At 45.7% G+C, this 19,509-nt stretch overlaps 1 protein-coding gene across 1 annotated transcript in view; it reads left to right on the forward strand.

Annotated features, from left to right (window-relative positions):
• Positions 1-19,509, forward strand: part of MRNIP (MRN complex interacting protein) — a 22,186-nt gene continuing 2,677 nt past the window's right edge. The window contains exons 1-5 of the mRNA XM_047777873.1: positions 1-819; positions 4,529-4,588; positions 11,606-11,694; positions 13,940-14,015; positions 18,705-18,850. Of these exons, the coding sequence (XP_047633829.1) occupies positions 661-819; positions 4,529-4,588; positions 11,606-11,694; positions 13,940-14,015; positions 18,705-18,850 (530 nt within the window). The 5' untranslated portion in view covers positions 1-660. The remainder of the gene's footprint in view (positions 820-4,528; positions 4,589-11,605; positions 11,695-13,939; positions 14,016-18,704; positions 18,851-19,509) is intronic.

Here is a 19,509-nt window from a genome sequence, read left to right on the forward strand (position 1 = left end):
ATTCTTGGTGCTGCAGCTCAAAGTTTAACTGGACCACCTCTGACCAGCGGTCCTGCATATCCCAACTTTGGCCCCAAGAAGTGAGCTGGAGTAGGGCGGCACCCTCCAGCTCCCTCTCTCAGGCTAAGAGAAGCAGAAGAAACGGTGCCAACAAAGGGCCGACCTGGAGCAGCAGCTGGAGACCCCAACGTTGCAACTTTTTTTTTCCCGTTTTCTTAGGGGACATATGAAAGTTCCCAGGCTAGGGGTCTAATCTGAGCTACACCTACTGGAGTACTAGCGAGCTGCTGTACCCGAACTGCTGGCCTACACCACAGCCACAGCAATGCCGGATGCCCAACCTCCTGGACGAGGCCAGGGATCGAACCCCAACCTACGAACTAGTCGGATTCGTTTCCGCTGCGTCTCAACAGGAACTCCCCCAACCTTGCAACTTTAAAACGCTCCTTTAAATAAAGCTGGGAACTGGCTCACGAGAACCGGTGGACCTGACTGACGCAAACTCCAAACAACGCCTGACTGGGTAGCAGAGAGAAGACCCCAATATCCTGAAGTCGACTGCGGACCAACCCGACCGTGGAGAAACACCTGGGGCTAGAGAAGCCCAAGGCCGCAGAACCGGGCAGAGCACTGTGGGCGGGAAATGCAGGGCACGAGCGCATGAAGGGGCGGAGCCTGAGGCTGGAGGGGCCCGGGCGCAAGAAGTGGGTGGAGCCAGGGCGGACAGAGCGCGCGCGCCGGCCGGCAGTCGCCATGGCGCCTCCCCAGCAGGCTCGGGTTTTGCGATGCTGCCACTGCCTGCTTTTCCAGGCGCACCAGGTAGGATGGGCTCCAGCCTCCCGCTCCTCCGAGGTCGGGGACAGCGGGCAGTATGAGGTGGGGCCGCGGGAGGCTGGACGTCTTCCCCGCGCCCTGCCCCCAGGCATGGGCATCGTCTCGGGCGCTTGCGGGTTGTGCCTGGGGTCTTGACCTGCGACGATGTCTGTCCTGAGAACTAGATTTTAGGGATGTCCCTTCTCCATAATGTTCTGGGGTTTTTTTCGGATTTTGCTGGCTTGTAAAAACTGGCAGAAACCAGTCGTAAAGTTTTCTGCGGAGGCAGCCTCATGAGCTTTAGCAGGGCAAACCTGGTTGCAGGTAGAAGCTAGCCTCCTTTATGCAGAGCCTAGCACCCAAAGTGGCCCTTTCCTAATTTAAATAAAGGGGAATTTTATTGTATTTACCCCTGCTGGCACTCTTTCCCTTTGCCCTCGTCTCTATGTGGTGAGGGATAATCGAAGTTTGTAAAACGCATTGCTTCCCTGATTGAAAACCTAAGATAGGGGATGTCACTGGTTCTTTCTTGGATCGTGTTCTGTCTGTCTCTCCCTGCTTGATGCTGTCACGCTTGTCAGTGTATCGGCTGTGGTAGTCCCCTTCTCCTCCTAGTTATCTGCTGCTCTGTGCCCTGAAAAAGGATAGCATCAGACTACGTACAAAATATTTGTTTAAAAGTCAGTAATGCGTGGGGGTTCCCCGTCGTGGCTCAGTGGTAACCCAACTAGTATCCACGAGGACGTGGGTTCGATCCCAGGCCTCCATCAGTGGGTTAAGGATCCAACATTTCGATCAGCTGCGGTGTAGTTCGCAGACACAGCTGGGATCTGGCATTGCTGTGGCCAGTGGCATAGGCTGGAAGCTGATACTCCCATTCGACCCCTAGCCTGGGAACCTCCATATACCACAGGTTCGGCCCTAAAAAGACCAAGAAATAAATAAATAAAGTCAGTAAAGCGCTGAGTATGTACCTATTAAGTTTGCTGTGACTTTGTAAGGGCCATTTTAGGGACTCAGAGACTTTTTACTTATTTCATTTTTCAGTTCTAGAAGTTGAGAATAAATGGGAATCATTTTCACTTTTAAATTATTACACATATATAATACAGTGTGTGTTCTCATGGTGATTTTCAACTCTGAAGTGATTTGAAACCAAGTGGGAAAAGGGGGGGTCGACAGTTTAATTACAAGTTGGCTGTGTACCAGGCAGTTTCACACATCTGATTTAATTTCAACACCTTTTTTTAATTTATTATTTTTTATCTGCTTCGCACCTCGATTCTTTTCCCACCGTTTTTCTTTTTTCTTTTTCTCTTTTTACAGGCACACCTGCAGCATATGGAAGTTCGCAGGCTAGGGTCCATCAGATCTGCAGACACAGGGCTGTGCCACAGCAACGCCGGACTCAAGATGAATCTGTGACCTTCCGCCACAGCTTGTGGCAATGCTGGATCTTTAACCCACTGAACGAGGCCAGGGGTCTTACCCACTTCCTCATGGATACTAGTTGGGTTTTTAACCTGCTGAGCCACAGCAGGAACTCCCTCAACAGCTTCTGAATTCTGTATCCTCATTGTACAGAGGTGAGAATATTGAAATCCAGATAAAATCAAGTGTTCTCTTCATCTAATAAATGGCAGAGCCAGCCCTGTCCAATTGCAAAAGTCCTGTTATTACCATATTCTCTCCTCCTAGACCCCCAGAGCTAGCTGATTACTGTGTGTCCTTCCAGACCTTTTATTATTTTTAATGCATTTATTCCTTGCATATTTACTTGTAGAAGATACATGGTATTTTTATGGCGTTTGAAAGGAGATGCTGAGAAGTAGAATCTTAGGATATGCCCACTTAAATTTGTAATAGATGCTGTTGTCCTCCTTAGAATCCTTTTGAGTACTTCTCCAAAAGCCCTAATGGTTTTTGTCTTAGGATCATATTAATCTTATTAATTTTTATGAATCAACCTAGACATCTTTGTGATGTTGAGCATGTTATTTCATTCCATCTCTTAAAGCAACTTGGGTGCCCCTTAATAACATTTTCTTTGTTGCCATTATAAATGGACTCTTTTTTTTTTAAATCTCCTGGGATTATTTATTTATTTTTTGTCTTTTTGCCATTTCTTGGGCCACTCCCGCGGCATATGGAGGTTCCCAGGCTAGGGGTCGAATTGAAGCTGTAGCCGATGGTGTACGCCAGAGCCACAGCAACGCAGGATCCGAGCCGTGTCTACAACCTACACCACAGCTCATGGCAACGCTGGATCTTTAACCCACTGAGCAAGGCCAGGGATCAAACCCACAACCTCATCGTTCCTAGTTGGATTCGTTAACCACTGAGCCACTATAGGAACTCCATAAATGGGCTCTTTTTTTTCATTATCTCTTCTAACTAGGTGTTTGTTTATATAAACTATATTTTTGAAGATATATTAATTTTCTACCCAGCCCCTAAGTTAGATTGTCTTACTGGTTTTAGCAGTTTTTCATTTGATTATCCTGGGTTTTAAAAAATCAGGGCATTCCCTTGTGGCACAATGGGTTAAGCATCCGGTGTAGTCACTGCTGTGGCTCAGGTTGCTGCTGTGGCACATGTTTGATTCCTAGCCTGGAAACTTCTACATGCCAAGTGTAGGGAGAAAAGGAGGCAGCCAGAAAGAAAGAAATCATCTATAAATAAGGACAGATTTTTTTCTTTCCATTTTCATACCTCTCATTACTTTCCCTTTTTCAATTTCATTGGCTAGTACATCTGAAAAAAATGGTAAATAATAATGGGGGTCCTTGGCTTGATCTTGACTTTCATGGGCATGCTACTGATGATTCTGCAGCTTTGGGGCTGAATGTGAGGCATTTAATATATTAAGAGAGGAGTTCCCGTAGTGGCTCAGTAGTTAACGAATCCGACTGGGAACCATGAGGTTGCGGGTTCGATCCCTGGCCTTGCTCAGTGGGCTAAGGATCTGGCGTTGCCGTGAGCTGTGGTGTAGGTCACAGACGAGGCTGGGATCCCGAGTTGCTGTGGCTGTGGCGTAGGCTGGCAGCTGTAGCTCTGATTAGACCCCTAGCTTGGGAACCTCCATATGCCTCGGGTACGGCCCTAGAAAAAGGCAAAAAGACAAAAAATATATAGATATTAAGAGAGATCCATCTAGTCAGATTTATCAAGAACTGAAATGTTTGAGGACCACAAGTAGTAGAGATCTAATTTGATTTTGTTTCATATGGATAGCCAGTTTCCCAGAACCACTTATTAAATAGACTCTTCTTTCATCACAGTTATAATATACTAAATTTGCATACATATATGGGTTTGTTTCTAGACTTTTATTCTTTTCCATTGATCTTTTAAAATTATTTCTGATCCTGGAGTTCCTGTCATGGCGCAGCAGAAACGAATCTGACTAGGAACCATAAGGTTGCTGGTTCGATTCCTGGCCTCGATCAGTGAGTTAAGGATCCGGCGTTGCTGTGAGCTATGGTATAGGTCGCAAATGCCTCTCACATCTGGCATTGCTGTGGCTGTGGTGTAGGCCGGCAGCTGCAGCTCTGATTCAACCCTTAGCCTGGGAACTTCCATATGTGGGTGCAGCCCTTAAAAGCAAAGAAGAAAAAAATAATAATAATAAAATTATTTCTGATCCAGAAGTACTATTTCTGATCCACCTCTTTAAAATATTTATCTTAGCTACATTTCTCAAATTTCATTGCAGGTAAAAAAGAGTCTCAAATGGACATGCAAAGCATGTGGAGAGAAGCAGTCATTTTTCCGGGTGAGTCCTGAGAAACAGGGCATCTAATACGCTTACCAGAAAGCAGGTGGGACCCAGCCCTGCAGAAGCATGTTTCTCTTGGAACACAGCCTTCCACTATTGGCTCAAGTTCATTAGATACAGAGCTCCTGCTCCCTAAAATCATCTTCCTTCCGGAAGTGAAATGGATCCAGGGGTTCCTGGGCAGTCATCGTCCTCTGTTCCGTCAGCAAATATTTACTGAGGATCCTCTGTGGGCAGGCCTGGGAACAATGGAAGGTAACACTGTGTCATTATTGCCTTCACAGATCTGCTCCTGTGGAAGGGGAAGAGAAACTAAAACACACACACATCCATAATTTAAAACTGGAGGGAGCACGGCCAGATGAAAGTACTGTGGTCTGTGAGCAGATAACCCGGGACTCAGACCTAAGCAGGGGTGGGCAGACAGCTCTTGGTAGATGCAGGGCTATGAGAGAAGCTGGCAGGGTGTTAGTCAAGAGATGAAAGAGCATGTGAACTGAAGAGAGCATGTTGTAAATGCTCTTACTAGCCTCCTTTTTCACCCAGCATCACAGTTCTTGCCAAGTCCATCCCCACAGGCCCCCTGGATCTCTTTAGTACCACAGACTCCTCACTGAGCCCCTTGTGCACCTGCTCCAGCCCTTGATGCCGCCTCTCCCACCTCATGTCACCATTCTCCTCCTTCAGCCATAGGGGCTTTTCCTTCTGACTTTGAAACAATCCAGATCTGCACCCCTCTTAGGGCCTTTGTGCTCATTGTTAGAACTTCCTGTAGCTCATCTCCTTATCCTGATCAGAAATGTACTCCAGTGTGTTTATGTGAGTATCGTTCATCTCAGAGTGTAAGGTGCGTGAGAAAAAAAAGAACAAAAAAAAAAGGAGCTCCCGTCATGGCTCAGCAGAAATGAATCTGACTAGTAAACATGAGGATGCAGGTTCAGTGCCTGGCCTTGCTCAGTGGGTTAAGGATCCAGTGTTGCCGTGAGCTGTAGTGTAGGTGGTAGACGCCGCTCAGATCCTGCATTGCTGTGGCCGGGACATAGGCCAGCGGCTGCAGCTCTGATTCAACCCCTAGCCTGGGAACCTCCATATGCCATGGGTGTGGCCCTAAAAAGCAAAAAAAAAAGGAAGGAAAGAAAGTAAGTTCCACGAAGAGTGGCAGCTTTGCCTGTTTTACTTAAATACAATTTTTTAAAAATTGAAGTGTAGCTGATTTACAATATTATGTTAGCTTCCGGGGTATAGCAAAGTGATTCAGTGACACATTTGTTCCAATTCTTTTCCATTATAGGTTATTACAAGAAATTGAATATAGTTTCCTGTGCTATACAGGAAATCCTTGTTTCTCTATTTTATATATAGAGATGTATATCTGTTAATCCCATACTCCTAATTTACCCTCCCCTACTCTTTGCTCTCTGGTAACCATAAGTTTGTTTTCCATGTCTGTGAGTCTGTTTTGTAAATAAGTTCGTTTCTGTTATTTTTTAGATTCCACATAAAAGTATCATGTAATATTTGTCTCTAACTTCACTCAATATGTTACTCTCTAGGTCCATCCATGTTGCTGCAAATGGCATTATTTCATTCTTTTTGTAGCTAAATTATATTCCATTTTAATATATATATGTCATCTTCTTTATCCATTCATCTGTTGATGGACACATATGCTCTTTTTTTATGTTTTACTAATATTCTCTTGGCACCTTGCACAGTGCCTGTCATGTAGTAGGTGCTTACTCAGTTAATATCTGTTAAATGAATAAATGACCAATCCCACATTGGTGGGCATTTAGGTTAATCTTAGTTCTCTTTGTTTTGTTTTCTTTTCTTTTTCTAGGGCCGCACCCGCGGCATATGGAGGTTCCCAGGCTAGGGGTCTAATCAGAGCTGAAGCCGCCGGCCTACGCCAGAGCCACAGTAACGCCAGATACGAGCCATGTCTGTGACCTACACCACAGCTCATAGCAACACCAGATCCTTAACCCACTGAGCAAGGCCAGAGATGGAACCTGCATCCTCATGTTTACTAGTCGGATTCATTTCTGCTGAGCCACGACAAGAACTCCTAGTTCTCATTGTTATGAACAACTCTGCAGTGAAGCTTCCTACAAATAGCTCTTTCTTCTCTTGACCAATTATTTCTTCAGTTCAGGTTCCTAGAAATTAAATCAGAAGAGTTATTTCAACCAAGTTTCTTTCAGTTGCAAATAATAGGGGGAAAAACACTTCAGAATGGCTTCAGCAAAATTTTAAAATGTACTGGCAAGGGAGTGGAGTATCTCGGGGACTCCAAGACAAGAATTTTGTCCTTGACCCCTTGAAAAACCAACCCCAAGAACTGAAAAGCCGCCAACAACACAGGCATCATCTCGTTCTCCCCTTCTCCTCCCTTCACCCAATTTCTTCCTAGGCCCTCCTCCTCCTCTCCTTCCTTCCTTCTCTCTTCCCAGTTCACAGTAACATACTTCTCTCATGAACCACCGAAGCTCATTGAAAGGAGTTATCAGGAGTGCCCGTCGTGGTGCAGTGGTTAACGAATCCGACTAGGAACCATGAGGTTTCGGGTTGGGGATCCCTGGCCTTGTTCAGTGGGTTAAGGATCTGGGGTTGCCGTGAGCTGTGGTGTAGGTTGCAGATGTGGCTCGGATCCTGAGTTGCTGTGGCTCTGGCATAGGCCGGTGACTACAGCTCCGATTGGACCCCAGCCTGGGAAGCTCCATATGCCACGGGAGCGGCCCTAGAAATAAAAGACCAAAAGAAAAAGAAAAAGAAATAAGGTTATCAGTCTTAACTCAGCCCCAGTTATAAACTCCTGGGAGAAGCAGTCTGACTGGCTTAGTCGACTCAGAGGTCCACCTCTGGTCCAGTTAGTTGGGATGGGTGGGAGTGTGGAGAGTTGGATCATCTGTCAGTCAGTACTGCTGCTGAAGCCCACCCTGAGATTGGTCTCCGAGAGCAGGGACCCGGCTCAAGAGCTGGTGCCTGCTGCTTGGTTTAGATGTCAGCATGTATTTCTGAATTCTTGAGGAAGATTTGCCCTCCTCTCAGCATGTGCTTGTGCAATGGGCTATGGCTAATGATTGATGAAGCCACAGTAACAAAGAGCACCAAAATTGTGGTGGCTTAACACAATAGAAGTTGTTTTCCTTGCTGTTGTAACAGTCCTGGGAGATTGAGATCAGCAGGGCAGCTGTCCTGGGTATGGTCATCCGGGAACCCAGTGCCTGTTGTCCTGAGGTTCTTTTATTCCCTGGGGCTTGGCTCCTGCTGCCTCTGGCCCCTGAAAAGGGCAAGATCACGGAGGAGCTACCCAGAAGAGATCTGGAAGTACCTTACGTTCGGCTGGAAATAGATGTCTCATGGCCACACCTGACCACAAGGAAGCCTAGAAAACATAGTCTAGTCTGTACCCAGAGGAGAAGAGAATGCATTTTAGCATCAGGCGACATCCCTGCCGTGCAGGAGAGCATACACCCTGCTGGTCATGCCGGACATAGGTTATCAGTCTTTTTTAAACTTTGCCGTCCCCTCTGCAGTTCCTCTCCTCCCATTCTCACTTTCTCTTGCCCCAAACAGGATTTCACTCCCCACCAGTCCACTCAAATTTCTTGTGTCAAAGTCAGCATTGGTCTCTACGTGGCTAAAAATAATGGCTGGTTCTCAGTCCTCAAGTGACCTGACTTATTGGTGGCATTTGTCAGAGCTTGTCACTTCCTCCTCCTTGAAGCATCATCTTCACTTGGACATGCAGTCGTCCTGCTCCTAGTTTTCCTCCTGTCTTCCTGGCTGTGTCTCAGTCCTCTCTACTAGTTTGTTTGGTTTTTTTCCACCTCCTCATCTTCTGAGCATTGAGAATACTCTGGAACTCCATTTTTTTTTTGCCCTCTTCTCTAACTGCACTTATTCCCTTAGTGGTCTGAGACGAGACAGCCAAAGGAGCCGTGGCATATGGAAGTTCCCGGGGCCAGGGATTGAATCCGAGCCACAGCTGCAGCAACGCCAGATCCTTTAACCCACTGCATGGGGCTAGGGATCAAATCCACACCTCTGCAGCGACCCAAAGCACTGTAGTCGGATTCTTAACCCACTCCACCACAGTGGGAACACTGAAAAACTTACATTTTAAATCATGCAACACTGGTTTTAAATGCAAAAGCATTTAGTACATATGCAGACAATATACAAGAGCATTTGGTATATTTGGTATATACAGAATATTTGCTAAATCATCAAAATTGAAGGGGTTTTGTTTTTGTTTTTGTTTTTTTCTTTTTTGCCTGCACCCATGGCACATGGAAGTTTCCAGGCCAGGGATCGAATCCAAGCCAAAGCTGCAGCCTTTACCACAGCTGCAGCAATGGTAGATCCTTAACCCACTGCTCTGGGCCAGGGATCAAACCCACACCACCTCAGAGACAGCGCTGGATCCTTAACCTGCTGCAGCACAGAGAGAACTCTCCACAGTTTGGATTTTGCAGCTCCTTCATGCCTGCATATTTTATGCTTACCAGAACAATGGAAATGTTGCACAGAATTAAGTGTTTTTACTTCACTACTTGACATACGTACATTGTACCCACACTTTCAGCCTTCAACTCACCAATGAATAAGGAAGGACTAAGAGAAAAAAGAAACTATGGATTGCCCTATCTTTCCCTTTTTTCTTTTCTTTTTCTTTTTTTCTTTCTTTCTTTTTTTTTTTTTTTTTTTTGTCTTTTTAGGGCCACACTCGTGGCATATGGAAGTTCCCAGGCTAGGGGTTGAACTGGAGCAACAGCTGCCGGCCTACACCAAGCCACAGCAATGCAGGATCCTTAACCCACTGAGCCAGGCCAGGGATCGAACCTGCATCCTCATGGATACTAGTCAGATTCGTTTCTACTGCGCCATGATGGGAATTCCCCTTTTTACCTTTTATTATCTTCAGCATAAGCAATTAGCTGTTGCAGGGTGGTAACAGGAATAAGAAAGGATATGACATGTTTCCTTGATTGTTGATGTTTTTTTGACCCCTTGCCTTTTTTGCAGCTGAAGCAAGTTTTGGTTCCCACAGAAAGCACCCCTCAGGCTGTGGGTGCCTCCCAGGTATTTAGGCATAGGTGACACACACCATCTCAACTGGGAGTCTCCCTGAACTCCCACATCTTATGAGTTCACTGGAATTCTGTGCTCCTTGGGCATCAAGCCTACTGTATGCAGATGGAGTAGCAAGGAAGTGTGGACACGTTTATTGTTCACGACCCAGACATGCTTCATTATCACAACAGACTTCACGTGTACAAGTTGAAAGATGAAATTATTAAGAATTTCAAGATGAAGACAGCAGAGCAGGTCTCTGCTGGAGACTGACTCTGCTGGAGTTCCCGTTATGGCTCAGCAGAAATGAATCCGACTAGCATCCATGAGGACACAGGTTCGATCCCTGGCCTCACTCAGTGGGTTAAGAGTCCAGCGTTGCTGTGAGCTGTGGTGTTGGTCACAGATGTGGCTCAGATTTGGCTTTGCTGTGGCTGTGGTGTGTGCCGGCAGCTGTAGCTCAATTGGACCCCTAGCCTGGGCACCACCATATGCCTCGGGTGGGGCCCTAAAAAGACACACACAAAAAAGTTTTTTAAAAAAAGAAAAAGACTGACTCTTCTTAGACTAGGGCTTATACTCTCAAACTTTATCTCCTACCATCTTCCCCTGAGACCACTCAGCTCTAGCCATTTGGCCTCCTCCCTGTTCCTCTAAAATGCCAGGCTCCAGGTCTTTGCACTCCTTTCTGTTTCATTGCTGCTCCTTTTTTTTTTTGTCTTTTTGCCTTTTTCTAGGGCTGCTCCCACGGCATATGAAGGTTCCCAGGCTAGGGTTCAAATCAGAGTTGTAGCTGCTGGCCTGCATCACAGCCACAGCAACACGGGATCCGAGCCGCATTTGCAACCTACACCACAGCTCACGGCAACACTGGATCCTTAACCCACTGAGCAAGGCCAGGGATTGAACTGGCAACCTCATGGTTCCTAGTTGGATTCGTTAACCACTGAGCCACGATGGGAACTCCTTTCATTGCTTTTGCTGAGTGTTCATCCCCCAGGTATCTACATGGCTTGCTTCCACTTGTCGTCCTCCTTGACCACTGCTTGACCCCTTGAGCACCCCTCCTTGCCCCCACTTTGCCCCACCCCCATTCATTGCCTGACTTATCTCACTAGCACTTCCCCCGCTCCGCTGGCCGTAGAGGTGACGTCTGTGCTTGTTGTCTGTCTGCTCTCAGCACAGTGGGAGCGCCTTAATGACAGTGAGGTTTGTCCACTTCTATGTTGTCTTGTCCTTACCTAGTTCAGGGCCTGGCATATTAATAGGTGCTTGACAAATATTTATTGAACAAAGGAGTGACTGCTAAGTGAAAAAAATATCTATTTTGTATTATTTTGATGATGAGTGAGGAGTATCATTTCCTATGTTTATTAGCAATTTGCGTTACTTCCCTTCTGAATGTCTTATGTTCATTAACCAGTGTGTGGGGGCTTTGGGGTTGAGTCTAGCATTGATGTGTAGAGTTCAGTATGACAGGGGGCAGCCAAATAGGCTGAAACTATGGGTCCCTGAGACTGTTTATAAATCACTGCAGAAGCTGCAGTTATTCGTTAGGGTTCCTTCGGGGTGCTTTGGGCCTTGCAAAGTACAGTTTTACCCTAACTGCATTGTGTTTCTAATGCATCTGCTTCTCAGCATTCTGTCAACATTTTTTTTTTAGGGCCCCACCCATGGCATATGGAGGTTCCCAGGCTAGGGGTGCAATCAGAGCTGTAGACACCAGCCTACGCCACAACCACAGCAACGCAGTATCCAAGCCACGTCTGCAACCCACACCACAGCTCACAGCAAGGCTGGATTCCCAACCCACTGAGCGAGGCCAGGGATCGAACCCACGTCCTCACGGATGCTAGTCGGGTTCGTTAACCACCAAGCCACGACAGGACCTCCTGTCAACACTTTTTAAACTTAATATTTTTGTTTATTTCTCAGGCTTACGGTGAGGGCTCTGGTACTGACTGTAGACGCCACGTCCAAAAATTAAATCTGCTGCAGGGGCAGATTTCAGAGCTGTCACTCAGGTATAGTATTTTAAGAGAGGCACTGTTACCTGGCCCTGTTTTCATCTTGAGTGGGTGGTAGAAGTCTGTGATGGAGAAATTCCTTAGATTTCCATGTCTTACAATATGGCAATCAGATCTTGAATAATCTTCCCCACTGAAAATATTTAAAAATGCCAGCCACAATATTTTAAATGTACTGATGAGATAACAAGAAAGTCATGAAGTCATAAATGAAGCAAAAGCCAAAATCCAGAGAGTGAGAAGCCAGGCTGCTATGGCATTGAAGCCTGGTGCCCTACAGCTTCCATTTAGACGGGAGGCAGGAGACAAAGCCAAAGCCTAAGGCCTGTTCAGTATGGGGAGGTCAGTTGGAGACTGCCACATAAAGCCAGGTCCCCAAAGGACTACACCCTCTGTGTGCAAATGAAGTAGAAATGCACCCCCGCCACAGCAGGGAGCCAGGTTGGGTTGACTTTGGCACTGGCTGAAGAGGGAAAATATCACTCCAGAATTTTATAAGCAAATAAAAACCAAGCTGTCAGATTTCCCGTTGTGGCTCATGGGTTAAGAACCCAGCATCATGTCTATGAGGATGTAGGTTCAATCCCTGGCCTCACTCAGTGGGTTAAAGATCCAACATTGCCACAAGCTGCAGTGTGGGTCACAGATGCAGCTCTGATCCTGCATTGCTATGGGTGTGGTATAGGCTGGCTGCTGCAGCTCCAATTTGATTTGACCCCTAACCCAGGAACTTCCATATGCGTCTGATGTGGCCCCAAAAACAGAAAAAAAACTTAAGAAAATATCTCGGAGTTCCCTGGTAGCTCAGCAGGTTAAGCTGAGCCAGCATTGTCACTCCTGTGGCTACAGTTACTGCTCTGGCTTGGGTTCAATACCTGACCTGGGAACCTACACATGCCAGGGACACAACCAAAAAAAAAAAAAAAAACTGCCCTTAGACACAAAAACATAATGAAATTGCAGAACATGGACGACAAAGGGAAGACCTTGAAAAGTAGCTGGAGAGGAGAGAGATCCCTGATACAGGAGCAGTAGACACCCAGCTTTTCAGGCATAACACGAGAAGCGAGAAGACAGCCCAGTATCTTCCGAGTGCTGAGAGATGTCCTGTAGCAGAGGGAGCTGAGTTCAGGCCAGTGTCTGGTAGGACACTGCTCAACCCAGCGTTGGAGTATTGACCGTGTGGCCAGGTAGGTTCTTAACAGGCTTGATCTCATGTCTTGCTCATCACCCTGGGAACTTCACTGACTCACAGATGAAGGCACTGAAATTAGAGGTGCCCACATTTCAGAGTTGGGGTTCTCATCCTGGTTCCCTGGAGAGAGCTCCAATTTGATTGTGTGCAAGCCTGTCTGACATTATGGATGTGGCTTCAGTCCCTACACAGTGATTGTTTTCACTGGCCATCCAGCCCCACACTCTGCTGTATGTGGTGAAAGAGCCCTGGCACCCCCGGAGGCTGGATGAAAGTCACTGTGACACATCAGGCTCAGTAAAATGCCTCCTCTCTTGTCATGGTTGAGATTTAACAAACTGTAGACAGTCATAGGACCCTTTGTGAAGGGGACGCCTCCACTGCTGATGGCAGGGACTCTGGCTACCAGAATTCAGCTGACAGTCGTCTCTGTCCTCAGCTCTGAGCAGGGCACATGCACATGGATTGGCTCACTTGTCTTCGCAGTTACCCTTTGGTGGAGAAGGAAACTGGGATACAGTGATGTACGCAGAGTCACCCTGTCAGTGACTGCCAGTCATTGGCAAAGCCAGGATACACATCTGATCTCTCTGGGTCAAGAGTCTGCCTCTTCTGCCCTGTGTCACTTTTCCTGTTGACCCAAGGAACAAATGGCCCCTCTGCCCTCTGAACTGCTGGTAGATTTACCAAACCACATCAGAACAGTGGAGATAAGTTCCAAGTTCTCCGAAACAGCCTTCGATATCCATTGTCAAGTCCTTGTATCACGCTGTTCCCGTCTTCCTTGTCCTTCATCTTCCTGGTCTGTTTTGTTTTTTTTTCTTTTTCAGCCACACACGCAGCATATGGAAGTTCAGGGATCCAATCTGAGCAGGACCTTCAACCTCCACCACAGCTGCAGCAACCCCTGATCCTTAACCCACTGCACCCAGCTGGGGATCAAACCTACACCTCCGCAGAGACAAACCAGATCATTAACCCACTGCGCCACAGCAGGAACTCTTCCTGATCATTTTATAAAGGACACATGTACAATCTTTCCCTAAGGTCTCTGGAGGAGTCCGTAAATGCCGAGGAGGAGGAAAATGCTGACCCTCTGCAGGCTGTGCATGCAAGTCTGCAGGTAAGCCAGCACCACCATCTCAGCCCAGCTACCTGAGGCAGCTCTGTCACTGAGGGGATTCCTTTTATTCATTTGTTCATCACTTGTTCAGCAAACACTGGTTGATGTCACTGAATGATGAGCACTTGGCTTAGAGCTGCAGGGAATTCAACACATGAGTCAACCTGTCCCTTTTATAAGTGTGGAGACAGCCATGTAAGCAAAGAATTATAGCGATCTGTGAAACGGGCTTTTTCTTCTGGCTACTTGGTGAATCTTTCTGAGCTAGCTTGCACTTGACCTCATTGTGCTTCCCCCCAGTCCCCCAGTGCTCTGGGCACACCTCTGGTAGGGAAAGGATGCTGTTGTAAAGTGCCCAGGTTTCCAGGTTCCCTTTCTCCAGACTGAGCCCCACAGCAGGGCTCACATCCCGTCATTTTGTCCCAGGGCCTGGTAGAGTAGCTGCTCCAGCAGTAAGAGCTTGAGCAACTGAGTAGGTCCATCCAAGATGTCGTAGGGACATGGAACACCATGTCCTGCCAGGGACGGGAATGAGAACAACTGACAGGCTCCCTGCCCACCTGAGGGCAGCACCCCGCTTCTGCTCACAAAATCACACCGGCAGTGTCTATGCCGCAGGTGCTCTTCACGTTTTTATTATAAATAGAGGAGATGCTTTCGAGGGCACCACTTTGGTTTTTTTTTATGTTAATGGTTTTATTTTATTTTTAATTTTTATTTCTTCTTGTTACCTTGTACTTTCATTTTTTATTTTTATTTTTTTAAGATTTTAGGAGTTCCTGTCGTGGCTCAGTGGTTAACGAATCTGACTAGGAACCATGAGGTTGTGGGTTCGGTCCCTGGCCTTGCTCAGTGGGTCAAGGATCTGGCATTGCCATGAGCTGTGGTGTAGGTCGCAGACGTGGCTTGGATCCCGCGTTGCTGTGGCTGTGGTGTAGGTCAGTGGCTACAGCTCCCGATTAGACCCCTAGCCTGGGAGCCTCCATATGCCGTGGGAGCAGCCCAAGAAAATGACAAAAAAGACAAAAAAAAAGATTTTTAGTTTTTCTATTGTAGTCGATTTACAATGTCCTATCAATTTCTGTTCTATAGCATAGTGACCCAGTCATACATATACATGTACATTCTTTCTCTCCCGTTATCTCCCATCATGTTCCATCATAAGTGACTAGATACAGCTCCCTGTGCTATACAGCAGGGTCTCATTGCTTATCCACTCCAAATGCAATAGTTTGCATCTACTTACCCCAAACTCCCAGTCCACCCCACCCCCTCCTTGGCAACCACAAGTCTGGTCTCCATGTCCATGAGTTTGTTTCTTTTCTATAGATAGGTTCATTTGTGCCATATATTAGATTCCATATATAAGTGATAACTTATGGTATTTGTCTTTCTCTTTCGGACTTTCTTCACTTAACTTAGTATGGGAGTCTCTAGTCCCATTCATGTTACTGCACATAGCATTATTTTGTTCCTTTTTATGGCTGAGTAGTATTCCATTGTGTATATGTACCACATCTTCTTAATCCATTCATCTATTGATGGACATGTACGTTGTTTCCATGTCTTGGCGATTGTGAATAGTGCTGCAGTGAACATAGGGGCACATGTATCTTTTTCAATGAAAGTTTTGTTGGGATATATGCCCAGAAGTGGGATTGCTAGGTCATATGGTAGTTCTGTATTTAGTTTTCTGAGGTGCCGCCATACTGTTTTCCATAGTGCTTGAACCAGTTTACATTCCCACCAACACTAAAGGAGGGTACCCTTTTCTCCACACCCTCTCCAACATTTCTTATTTGTTGACTTGTTAATGATGGCCATTCTGACTGGTGTGAGGTGGTACCTCATTATAGTTTTGATTTGCATTTCTCTAGTAATTAGTGATGTTGAGCATTTTTTCATGTGCCTGTTGGCCATCTGTATATCTTTCTTGGAGAAATGTCTGTTCAGGTCTTTTACCCATTTTTCCATTGGGTTATTGGCTTTTTTGCTTTTGAGTTGTATAAGCTGTTTGTACATTTTAGAGATTAAGCCCTTGTCGGTTGCATGGTTTGAAACTATTTTCTCCTATTCCATAGGCTGTCTTTTTAGTTTTTTGTTTTGTTTTTTTTAATGGTTTCTTTTGCCATGCAAAAGATTGTATGTTTGGGAGTTCCCGTCGTGGCTCAGCGGTTAACGAACCCGACTAGTATCCATGAGGACATGGATTCGATCCTTGGCCTTACTGAGTGTGTTAAGGATCCAGTGTTGCCATGAGCTGTGGTATAGGTTGCAGACATGGCTTGGATCCTAAGTTGCTGTGGCTGTGGCGTAGGCTGGCAGCTACAGCTCAGATTCAACCCCTAGTCTGGGAACCTCCATATGTCACGGATGAGGCCCTAAAAAGACAAAAAAAAAAGATTGTAAGTGATTAGGTCCCATTGGTTTATTTTTTATTTTTATTTCTGTTGCCTTGGGAGACCGACCTAAGGAAACATTTGTACGATTGATGTCAGAGAATGTTTTGCCTATCTTTTCTTCTAGGAATTTTATAGTATCTTGTCTTATGTTTACATCTTTAAGCCATTTTGAGTTTATTTTTGTGCATGGTGTGAGGGTGTATTCTAGTTTCATTGACTTACATGCAGCTGTCCAGTTTTCCTAGCACCATTTACTGAAGAGACTGTCTTTTTCCCATTTTATATTCTTGCCTCCTTTGTTGAAGATTAATTGACCATAGTTGTCTGGGTTTATTTCTGGGTTCTCTATTCTGTTCTATTGGTATGTATGTCTGTTTTGGTACCAGTACCACACTGTGGTACTTGATTATTGTAGCTTTATAATAGTCTGAAGTCTGGGAGAGTTGTGCCTCCTGCTCATTTTTTCCCCTCTCGGGATTGTTTTGGCAATTCTGGGTCTTTAATGGTTCCATATACATTTTTGGATTGGAGTTCCCATCACGGTTCAGCAGAAACGAATCCGACTAGGAACCATGAGGCTGCAGGTTCGATCCCTGGCCTTGCTCAGCGGGTCAAGGATCCGGCATTACCATGAGCTGTGGTGTGTAGTTCGCAGATGCAGCTCTGATCTGGTATTGCAGTGGCTGTGATGTAGGCCAGCGGCTATATCTCTGATTAGACCCCTAGCCTGGAACCTCCATATGCCATGGGTGTGGCCCTACAAAAACAAAAAGACTAAATAAATAAACTTTTGGATTGTTTGTGCTAGTTCTATGAAAAATATCATGGGTAATTTGATAGGGATTGCCTTGAATCTGTAGATTGCTTTGGGTAGTGTGGCCATTTTAACAATATTAATTCTTCCAGTCCAGGAGCATGGAATATCTTTCCATTTCTTTGACTCCTCTTTAATTTCTCTGACTAATGTTTTATAGTTCTCAGCATATAAGTCTTTCACCTCCTTAGTCAGGTTTACTTCTAGGTATTTAATTTTGGGGGGTGTGATTTTAAAAGGTATTTTTATATTCCTTTTCTAATGTTTCATTGTTAGTGTGCAGAAATGCAACCAATTTCTGAATGTTAATCTTATATTCTGCTACTTTGCTGAATTCATTGATCAGTTCAAGTAGTTTTTGTGTGGAGTCCTTAGGGTTTTCGATATTTAATATCATGTCATCTGCATGGAGTGACAGTTTTACCTCTTCTCTTCCAGTTTGGATATTTTTGTTTGTTTTGTTTGTCTGATTCTGTGGCTAGCACCTCCAATTCTATGTTGAATAAAGGTGCTGAGAGTGGGCATCCTTGTCTTATTCCAGATTTTAGTGGGAAGGCTTTCAGCTTTTCTCCGTTGAGTGTTATATTGGCTGTGGGTTTGTCATCAGTGGCTTTGATTATGTTAAAGTATGTTCCCTCTATACCCACCTTGGTAAGTTTTTATCATGAATGGATGTTAGACTTTGTCAAAAAAAACAAAAAAAGACTTTGTCAAATGCTTTTTTTGCTCTATTGAGATGATCACGTGGTTTTTGACTTCTTTTTTTTTGTTAACGTGGTGTGTGGTGTATGACGTTGATTGATTTGTATATGTTGAACCATCCTTTATGAACCTGGGATGAATCCCACTTGGTCGTGGTGTATGATCTTTTTTATAGGTTGTTGGATTCAGTTGGCTATAATTTTGTTGAGCATTTTGCACACCACTTTAACATGTCAGCTCTTGAATCTTTGGGTCTGCACTTCCTGTTTCTTTACTCACAGACTTAATTTTTCATCATCCCTTCTGTAGGATATACTTGTTTGCAAATTTCACATATCATTCTTCTATGTTGCTATAAAGTTTTTCAGTGATTGTCATTTTTAAAAGTACCTACAGAATATAGTGGATATACCAATATTTATTCCCTTCTTACCAGGCATTTAGGTTGTTCCCAAACTTCTGCTGCTATAAATATTTGCTATTATTTGTGACATTTTAATGAGCATCTTGTACCTTTGTTGTTATTTGGAACTATTGGACCAGGGAGTGTGGACATTTGCAAAGTTCTCGCTAAGCTGTGCCCTGCAGCTTTCCCCCAGCGTGCCAGTGTGCTCTGTTCTGGACATCTGTGTCCCATTACCTTCCAGCCGAATTCCTTTCCTGGTAACGGTGTAGATGTGAGTCCTGAGGGGCCTCAGAGTTGCACTGGGGATTTTCAGTATGGTGCCTACTTTCTAACTCTGAGAATAAACTTACTTCCCAATCCTATAGGAAAAACCCCAGCCCTCAGAGAGCCGCTGGCTGAAGTATCTGGAAAGTGACTCCAAAGACCTGGGGCTGGAAGAAGGAGGCACGCCCTCAGCTACCACCACAGAGACGCCAGACCCTCCCTTCAGTACAGGCCTGCCTAGAAAAAGGTGCCAAGCTAGTGACTAATCCAGCCCTAACCCATACCCGCCTTGTTGACCCACTGTTGGGGGGACTGGCGGGTAGCTTCTGAAAGTTGTCAGGAAGTCCTAGTGACATGAGCCGCTGGCACCGTCACTCTTAAGTCCCCTGGCCTGGCCGGGTACCAGGTGCTGCCAGTACAGAGGTGAGGGCTGGGCAGGATGCCCTCGGGGGGCCTTTTGTGATGCTCACTTAACTCTGAACATCTAAACAGCACTGACCTCAGGGAAGAATTTAAGGGCAGGGATGACAAAGCAAAGTGTAGCCAGAGGGACTGACAGGCCTAGGGGCTTTTAGCCGAAAATCAGAAGAAGAAAGACCTGACTTTCATGGGTCTCTGCTTTAGTCTTACTCAGCATTTCAGTGAGTTTTCTGAGAGACTGCCTCATCCAGATCTAGGATGCCCTGCCGGGGAAGATGCTACTGGGAGGTAGATTCTAGTTCAAAATAAGAAGCTACTGGGAGGTAGATTCTAGTTCAAAATAAGAACTTTCCAGCAACTACAAGCTATAGAGCAGAGAAATGGATTCTGTGGATGTCACCAGGCAGCCTGTGGTTGGCGGTGGGGCAGAAGCTAAGCAGCCACCTGGGCAGGTATGAGGGATGACAAGGTCTTTACCTGTGCCGG

This window comes from Phacochoerus africanus, chromosome 4 (genome assembly GCF_016906955.1).
Source record: "Phacochoerus africanus isolate WHEZ1 chromosome 4, ROS_Pafr_v1, whole genome shotgun sequence".
NCBI classification, from domain to species: Eukaryota; Metazoa; Chordata; class Mammalia; order Artiodactyla; family Suidae; genus Phacochoerus; species Phacochoerus africanus.